Consider the following 9,645-nt stretch of genomic DNA (forward strand, 5'->3'; position numbering starts at 1 on the left):
GGCAGCTCTGCCGTTTGCTCTCCAGTTTTCAAAATGACGTCCAAGCAAGAGGGAGCAGCGTGTCAAAATTTTGCTCGCGCAGCAAGAGAATCCGACGTTCTCACACGCCAAGTTTGCAAAATTGCTGGATGTGGCCAAATCGGCCGTGACAAACGTTTTAAAAGTGTTCGGGGAGCGTCTGTCGACCGCCAGGAAGCCTGGAAGCGGCGGCAATCGTAATCCGGACGTGGCAGCGACGACGAAGAAGGTGGTGGTGAAATATAAGTGGAATCTTAACCTCTCCATCCGGGACGTCGCTGGCAAGCTCAATGTCTCCCATACTACTGTGCAGCGGGCCAAGAAACGAGCCGGGTTGTCGACGTTTAAGAAGGTGAAGGTGGCGAACCGAGATTACAAACAAAACACGTCGGCAAAGCAGCGGTCCAGAAAGCTGTATACAAATCTGCTCACAAAGTTCGACTGTGTCGTCATGGACGACGAAACTTATGTGAAGGCTGATTTCAAGTAGCTTGCAGGACAGAAGTTTTATACCACATCATGAAAAAGGAAGGTGGCTGAAATTTTCAAAACCATCAAACTATCGCAGTAGCGGAAAAAATATCTCGTCTGGTAGGCCATATGCACGTGTGGTCTAAATCGCGGCATTTTCATTACTACGGGAACTACCAATCAAGAGATCTACGTCCAGGAGTGCCTGGAAAAGCGGCTGCTACCATTCCTAAAGCAACATAATAGACCTGTGCTGTTCTGGCCGGACTTGGCGAGCTGCCACTATGGGAAAAAGGCAACCGAGTGGTACGATGTGAACAACGTGGTTGTGATACCCAAAGACCACAAACCTCCCAGCAGCCCAGAACTCCTATCGAACGGTATTGGGCCTTGGTCAAACGGAATTTCAAAAAAAAAACTAATAAATCCATGGAAAATGCGCACCAGTTTAAATCTAACTGGCGTTCGGCGGCGAATAAGGTCGATGAGACTTTGCAAAATTTAATGGAAGGGGTTAAGCGGAAGGCACGGCAGTTCGGATTTGGCAAACCCAAAGAATAAACGAACATTGTTTCCTTTAAATATATGTATTGAACTACCAAAACAAAAATAAGAAGATTTTTGTGATATGAATTTTGACTGAAAGAAACGATTTTTTTGTCGATAATTTTTTGCACGTTCCAGTCTTTATGTTTCAATAAAATCCAAGAATAAGATAGTGGCATTAAACATTTTGTACCCATTCTGCATGAGGGTAAAATCGAAAACATGAAAATCGCGTAACAGAATGAGTGTATTCGAATTCATCTCGGTATAATGTACCGGGGCATTGTTTTTTTTTTATTCTTCACGTGATTTTTAGCCATCAGGCTAGTTCATCAAGAACCAAGTCAGTGTCAACATTTCAAAGGGGCGTAATTGCTTTTGTAAACAATGGCTTTAGACGTCGATTTCTCGCAAATGAAAACCCACCCCTCCAAATTACAAATGCAAGCTGATACAGGAAACATTCCTCTGCGTGCTTGTGTCATTCATTTTCATGAGTGAGCTTTCATTCGCGAGAAATCGATGACTAAAGCCATTGTTTACAAATGCAATTACGCCCCTTTGAAATGTTGGGTCATTGTGCTAATCCCACACGTTTAATTTTGTTAAAATATTGTCGTATCATTTTTCGGATGATAGCAATACCTACTACAATCTAATGAGAATTCTCGACTACTTTTTGGAAGGGACGTATCAGCTTTTGTAAACAATGCATTTGATCGTCGATTTATCGTAACTGGTAGCTCGCCCACGCATGCTAACACTTCCATAATATAGAAAAACTTTTCCCCTACCTGATGGTGGTGTTAGTATGCGTGAGCGAGTTACTCAGTTATGCCAAACCGACCATCAAATGCATTTTATTGGAGAATATTGTTTATTTAGTTCATAATTGCATAACATATTCAAATCATCAAAAAATATCTATCTTCTAGACTCAAAATGAAACCTAGCTCGCCTACATCGATTCTACAAATAATATGAGCATGAGCATGATTGACAGCCCACGGTTGCTACTCTGTTATTGCCAGATCAGCTGTAACCACACAGAGAACGAATAGACGATGCTTGGGACTGATAATCATCCCAATGTGTAAAAACTGGTGATCTCAAACTAGGCAATATCAGCGCCGGCCGCGCCCGAACGCATGTCAAGAAAGGAATGGGTAGGACTTCCACGAGTTATCACTGGAATGTTGGGTAAGAGGGTAGGGTTTGCAGCAGGGATCGCTTTGGTTAACAATAAGCTGAATTGATGTCCTAACAATATGGAGGGGTTACTGTATAAATAAATAAAAAGGAATGATCTCACCCAAATAACCAAGTGCAGCTGCACCAACAGCAACAGACTCTCTTCGACGCATCGCAGGTATCTCCTTCCTCCTTACGTGATAATTATAATTGTAGACGGTCTGCTTGACATCAACACGAACTTGTCAGGGCTTTGGTAGAAGCTGCATGAAATATCAGCATGAGCAAGATCGACCTCCCGCGTCCGCTACTCCGTTACTGCCAGATAAGCTGTAATTAAACAGAGAACCAACAGACTTGGGACTATCATTCATCCTCAATGTGTTAAAACTGGTGATCTCATACTTTTAAAAGGCCATACCAGCGCCGGCCACGTCTGAATACAGGTCAATTGAGGAATGGGTAGAAATATGTTGACGTGAAAACTCGTGTTGTACGAAGCCAAGAAATCTTCTACTCTTCCACGAAAAATCACTGGGATGTTGGATATAAGCACAAACGAAGTTACAGACGACTAACTGGCGAAGAAATCAATTAAAATAACGTGGTTCGCTGTAATAGAATTTTCTTATAAGCTTGTGCCATCAGTCACCAGATGGGCTAGTATTTTTGTTTTGATTTGAACAAAGTTGATTTTGTGTTTAATGATCTTTGAAAGTGTGCAATAGTAGTAGTGTTGCCATGTGGTACACTGAAAAATTGCAATAGCAGGTTCGTCACCAAAGTTTTCGAGCCGCTCCGTCTGTCACGTCGTTTGTGATATAAGGGTTGGTTTCGTTTTGGTAGACGATACGCTGCATTGAGAGAATTTGTTCTTCTTCTCTAAATTTCTGGATTTGCCTCAACGAAAGCTGAAATAAAAATCATCATTATAATATAAATCCAAAGATCCATCGAAGAACTGAAAATACATTTTCATACAAACAACCGGGTCAACATAAGGTTAAAAAGTTTTTTAATTCTTGATTAAAGAGATTTTTAGCCGTAGGCTACCCAACAAACAATTTTAACTGCAGCTTAGCTTATACAGGCAAAAATTAGCTGCATAAGGCAAATTTTGGCTGTATAAGCTAATCTGCAGCTAAAATTGTTTGTTGGGTAGTTTATCTCTAAGGTGATAATATAAATACAAAATTCAATAATTTAAATGAATTATTATAATTTAATTCTAGAGATGTTTCATCTACGAAGAGCTAAAATCAAGCTTAATTAATTTAAATCCATACATCCAGCATGAATGAACACTGAAAAAAGTGTATTATTATTATGTTAATCTAATCATATATTCAAAGAGCTGAAAATAAAATTATATATTATTTAAAACAATGAGTGAAGGCTGAGAAAAACTACTCATTACGATCTTAAATATAATTATCAACAGCGAACCGGTCCTCCAATTTCAGATATTAACAATTTTCTACAATAGTGGAATGGATGATAGATCTACTCTGTAATGTAATGAGGCTTGGGTTTTAACCCATGATATTCTACTCATTAAGCAGAAACGGTTGCTCTATAGCCACCGTGCCCCTTATCAAATATCAAACATTACCACAATCTACGACCGACCTAACAAAAAGTTATTGAAATTAACTGACGTCTCTGAAAGCAGCCAACAATGTCTTCCAAACTAGCTCACGCATACACCCTTTCCGAACCTCATGGTTTAAACAATTCAACTATTGATTAATAACCGCGCTTTATACTCTCGGAACCCAACGATGGCGATTTATTATGTTGTGGGCGAGCATGGGATTAAACCCATGATATTCTGCTCATTAAGCAAAACCGGGATCTAGGCATCTCAAAACCACAACAATCCACGGCAAAACATGATTAAGTTTTCACTTGGTATGTTTTTTTTTTTTGAGTTTTGAGTAGAGTGAAAGAGATAGAACCAAATCATTTTAGTAAATTTGGTTAAAATACTAGTACAATCCAGTAGTAGTGTTGCCATGTGGTACACTGAAAAATTGCAATAGCAGGTTCGTCACCAAAGTTTTCGAGCCGCTCCGTCTGTCACTTAGTTTGTGCTATTACTTAACTTTTTTACTGCTATATCTTATGCTGGGCTTAGACAGGGCAAGTCAATTGATCAAGTCAGTTGAATTCAACTGACTTGAACGCGAATTGAACGTGTAAACCATGCCATTGAACTGATTTGATCAACTCACTTGAATTGAAAAAAGTTGAACCAGGCTCAACCTTTCAAGTCAATTGAATTCAATTGAGTTGATCATTTGACTTGCCCAGTCTAAACCTAGCTTTAGGGATAGAGTACACGGTAAGAAAAAAGTACCCAAAACTAAGTTCTTTTCACTCATCTCGGCATTATAGTGCAGGAACCCAAATGTAGGTAAAGCGAGTCAAAGTACACACTTAGATTTTTTTGCCGAGATTGGCACCACCGAGCAGGTTCAGCATTTATTTTTACTGAGATCTCAGTGTTAGCCGAGATCTCGGCAAATTCCCGTTTGGAATCTCGGCAAATTTTTCACTGAGATCCAGCAAAATAGATTGCCGAACTGCTCGGTGGTGCCCATCTCAGCCAAAAAATCTAAGTGTGTAGTTTTGATTTACTTGTGTTCAATTCGAATGAAATTTTCCACTAGCTTTCTACCCAAAAGTAAGTTATTTGTACCCAAAAGTAGGTAAATATGATTATACTCAACGTTGGGTTCTCACACTTTACTAACCCTGTTGGTTGGTTTTGCTCCTCCGTTTTTAACAACATTAGAAGGAGAAAAGGACACAAACTAGTCGAAAGTAGGTAAAAGTGAACTGGCCGTTTGGTACTTTTTTCCTACCGTGTACATAATGTATATGCTAATTGATTTCATGCATCTCCAGCATGCTGAAAATGTGCCTAAAAGTGAAAACAAACAAAACCACTCCTCAGGGAATAACTCCTAAATTGAATATCTGAAACCCTAAATAATTCGTGACTTAAAAACCGAATAGCGGACTTAAGGTTAATGGTTGAAAAGATAGGTATTTTTAAAATTTATAAGCTACAAACATTTATTTTTTTTCTATTAATAACGGTCAGCCTTAATCAAATCATTAAAAAGTTAATACTCGTATTCGCAAAACTCGTCGTCGTCGTCGTCACCGGCAGTAGCGCCTGCCACTTCATCATAGTCCTTTTCCAGAGCAGCCAGGTCCTCTCGAGCCTCGTTAAATTCTCCCTCTTCCATGCCCTCGCCGACGTACCAGTGGACGAATGCGCGCTTCCTGTACATTAGATCAAATTTTTGATTCAGTCGTGCCCATGCACTGGCAATTGCAGTCGAGTTGGACAGCAGACAAACAGCTCTTTTGGGTTTAGCTAGGCCTGCGCCGGGCAGTATATACGGAGTTTGCTGATTAACCCCGATTTTGAATCCGGTTGGGCACCAGTCGACAAAAGTTATGTGTCGTTTGTTCTTGATTGTATTGATAGCGTTGTTAACATCGTTTGGAACGACATCACCTCGGTAAAGTAGACAACATGCCATGTATTTGCCGGTTCTAGGGTCACATTTAACCATTGTGTTCTCTTGGCTGAAAGCAGCAGTGGTAATTTCGGACACCGATGACAGCTCGTGATTTGCCTTAGATGCTGAAAGTAGGGGGGCATATGACACCAACGGGAAGTGCACCCGTGGATAAGGAACCAGATTCGTTTGGAACTCGTTAATATCAACGTTCATTGTTCCCTTGAAGCGCAATGAGGCAGTCACGGAAGAAACAACTTGTGCTACCAATGCGTTCAAATTACCGTAATCAGGTCTACCGATCTGGAGATTATTCGAACATATGTCATATGCTGCCTCATTGTCCATCATGAAACAACAGTCTGAAGATTCCATAGTCGTATGAGCGGTCAAAACACTATTGTAAGGTTCCACGACAGCCGTTGAGATCCTTGGGGCAGGGTATACTGCAAATTCGAGCTTGGATTTCTTCCCAAAATCCATGGTAATCTGCTGCATCAGTAGAGAGGATAATCCAGATCCTGTCCCTCCACCAAACGATCGAAAAATCAAAAATCCTTGCAACCCATCGCATTGCTCCGAAAGCTTCTGTATCGAGTTCGAGGCATGTTCGATGATCTGACGACCGACGGTGTAGTGTCCTCTTGCGTAATTATTTGCAGCGTCTTCTTTACCGGCGATCATGTGGAATGGGTTATATAGATGTCGGTAGGGCCCTACTTTGATCTCGTCGATTACCGATTGCTCCAAATCCAGAAACAAATTACGCGGTACGACTCGTCCTGATTTTGCGTCATGAAAAAATGTGGTCATATTTTCGTCAACGTGACAGTCGGGGCCCAATTTTCCATCAGATAGAACGCCATGCTCACGCGCAAACAACGGCCAACAGGCATTTCCAATCTGACAACCGGCTTGACCGACATGAATCGAGATGACCTCTCGCTGTGACAAAAAAAAAAAACGATTTGGTAAATAAGGCTAGGGCATTTTCCAAATGTTTAGTAAATCTTACCATTTTCAGTTCAACTGAATTATGTACTTATTCTAACAAAAAGTGCACTTCAAAAGACAGGAACCACACACAATACTTCTTTTCAGAGGACAGAATGTACAACCTGCGACTTACAAAATTATCTCAGATATGATCGCTCTATGGATGTAACAATAGACAAATGACCATTATATTGTATCATTACCAACATTTACAGTTGAGCAATGAAAGTTTCGATAAGCTATCCAGTGTTATAGACATAATAGATAACGGCCATAACGCTTTCTACTTGACAAAATTAATAAATAATAGTTAGGGTTATTCATATTGTTTGTATCTTGTTTTGTCCTTTACTATTTACTATGAAGAATTTCTGCTGCGAAAACCGTAAACTCTAATACCCCGTTCACATTACAGCCTATATCACGTAATATAGGCTGTCTTGCAATGAGCACTTATACATAGGATTTCCAGTGAAAACTAGATGTATATGAGTGCTCGTTGCTAGACAGCGTATATCACGTGATATACGCTGTAATGTGAACGGGGTATAAGATGTCTAGTTTCTAATATTGCATCAAATATTGGATAATGCACCAACCGTCTAAAATCGGTAGGTGGCAAACATGATTATTATCTTCTTCTTTTCAAAATTAGGCATCACAAAGTACTTTGGATTTGCTGGACTCTTGAACGAGTTTGATCTAAACGATAACAAACGATTTAGATACTAATGTATATAAGCACCAAAAAATAGTGGCGCCGGTGGTATAGCGTAAGCGTGATTTCTTCTCACCCCAAAGGGCCTGGGTTCAATCCCAGTCGGCGCCGGATACTCTGTTTTATTTATCTTGAGGCTTTCGAATAGCTCGCGAGATATCGTTAGTGAGTTTCGTAGCGATATTTGTAAGGAAATATTTTTCAAGTTTTACGTCTATTTGTCTGTCGTTTTTGTATGACATTGCGGATATATGAAGATTACGGACAACATTAGTCTTATACACGAAACGAAAATCAATTATTTAATTCATGTGTTTCACTTATACATTTTTGCCAAAGCATCAGCCTTATACATTCCATAAGACAAACCACATAGGTCCTATTAGAATGCATAAAAGGTATGTGTGACCGCTTATACATTTCATTTGACACATGATCTTTATTAACTTTGTGCAATGCGTCTGCTTATTGGTTGACTTATACATTTTATGAATAATCAGCAATGGAAATTTGCCAAAAGGTATAAGGAGATTTCTATTCGTGTACCGAAGACATCATATCATTGATTTGTTGTCTTTACTTATACTCTCTTTGGCAAAGTTGTTTATCGTAAAATTTACTATCTTTAGGTTTTATTTAATTCATTATAGGTCTTATTTTGATAGCCATTATTAATTATTGAATGTCATAATGCACCTACAAAATCATTTTTGAGTATTAAAAAACTTCATGAAAAACTGGACCTGGCGAATCTCCAAAATTAACCGTGACCATTTTTTCTCATGTAGGCGTTCAACAAGGAGTGTGTAAAATACAAAATGGCTAGGATGCAGTAAATTTTTATATATTATTTAGGTATATTTATTCAGCAATTACGTTATACAGCAGTTATTCGATATATATGCTTATTTGTGACTCTGAAATTTTTGTTGGGAATTCAATTGCTTGAATAAAAAGTTCACCAAATTTTCCATATACACGGACAGAAAATTGTTTGCATTGAACCAAAAAAATCTTTAATTGTATTTAAGCAAACAATTCCAGTTGAAATTATATTGCTTTTTGTTGTTTCAATAATACTTATTCATATAAATTCAAAATAGGATTCTTTTTGTTTTAATCAGCCACTTTTCAAATGCAACTATTGTAAAAATAACAATATTCTATTATTAAGCCAACAATAGTTAATTTTAATTTAGCATTTATTTGCTGTGTCCATTCTCTGGGCCATGAAAGCAAAAATAACTACCAACCATTCCCTCGTTTTCACCCGGACAAAAATGTAAACAATAACAATACCTACGCGTTCCACGTAAGTATTGTTTTTAATTGTAAATTTCGGGAAATAAGTGCAAGATTTTCGAAAATCTTGAGACTTGAGTTAAGTAAGTATGCTGCAATTCGAGCTGCAGTTGATAAATATAATCAATATTTCTGTTTTTTTTCCTTTATTTTTTTCCATCGATCTTGTTTTCCGTACTGAGTACCAATGCTCCCGACGCCAGGAAGGCAGCTCCCACATCTGGACCCTACATATCGACCCATCAGCTCATGAACCGGGGGCTTTTATTTTATGCCTCAGAAATTCAATTACAATTTCTGCAATTTTGTTTCAAAATGAAAACGAAACATAAAAAAAATGCCATATTATTTTTACATCAATAAACACATTTTTATTTCTACTGCGTGAATTGTCAGACTTTATAAAATAAATATGATTGAATCAACAAGAAATCTCTTTTAAAAACAAACATATTTTTGTTGTTGACCCAGCTGCCATATTTGACAGCTTACGTCACAACCATCTAAGCTCTTGTAAATTCTAAAAGATTTTCTTTTTGATTTAACAATCCATGGGTTTTTAGAAACAAAAATACTGGATTGTTGAAACAATAATGATTTCTTTTTGCAGCCAAAACAAAATGAAATTCTTATTGATTTTACGTCAAATATTATTACTTTTAAAATATTTTTTTCTGCGTGTAGATTGTCATTTCCCTCAAGGGTTAAAATTATGATCAGAAGCTGATTTGAAAACGATTGTACTTTGTGAAATAAAACGGCCAATTTGAATAAGCACTATATTGTCTATTGCGTACTACCAACTATTTGAAAACAATCATTCGTCAAGTTTGTTGAGCGGAAACAATGGAAGACCTACACAAAAGA

General features: G+C 38.2%; 1 protein-coding gene across 1 annotated transcript; it reads right to left on the bottom strand.

The window, feature by feature from the left end:
- Positions 1-5,307: 5,307 nt before the first annotated feature.
- Positions 5,308-6,922, bottom strand: LOC135709029 (tubulin alpha-8 chain-like). Its single transcript, XM_065231222.1, has 2 exons — positions 6,778-6,922; positions 5,308-6,707 (listed from the first exon to the last, which is right to left on the bottom strand). The coding sequence occupies exons 1-2, from the start codon at positions 6,778-6,780 to the stop codon at positions 5,358-5,360; spliced, it is 1,353 nt and encodes a 450-aa protein (XP_065087294.1). The 5' UTR covers positions 6,781-6,922; the 3' UTR covers positions 5,308-5,357.
- Positions 6,923-9,645: the final 2,723 nt, after the last annotated feature.

Source organism: Ochlerotatus camptorhynchus, unplaced genomic scaffold (assembly GCF_037179485.1).
Source record: "Ochlerotatus camptorhynchus isolate MF236.1 unplaced genomic scaffold, CSIRO-AGI_Acam_v1.1 ptg000033l, whole genome shotgun sequence".
Taxonomy (NCBI): Eukaryota; Metazoa; Arthropoda; class Insecta; order Diptera; family Culicidae; genus Ochlerotatus; species Ochlerotatus camptorhynchus.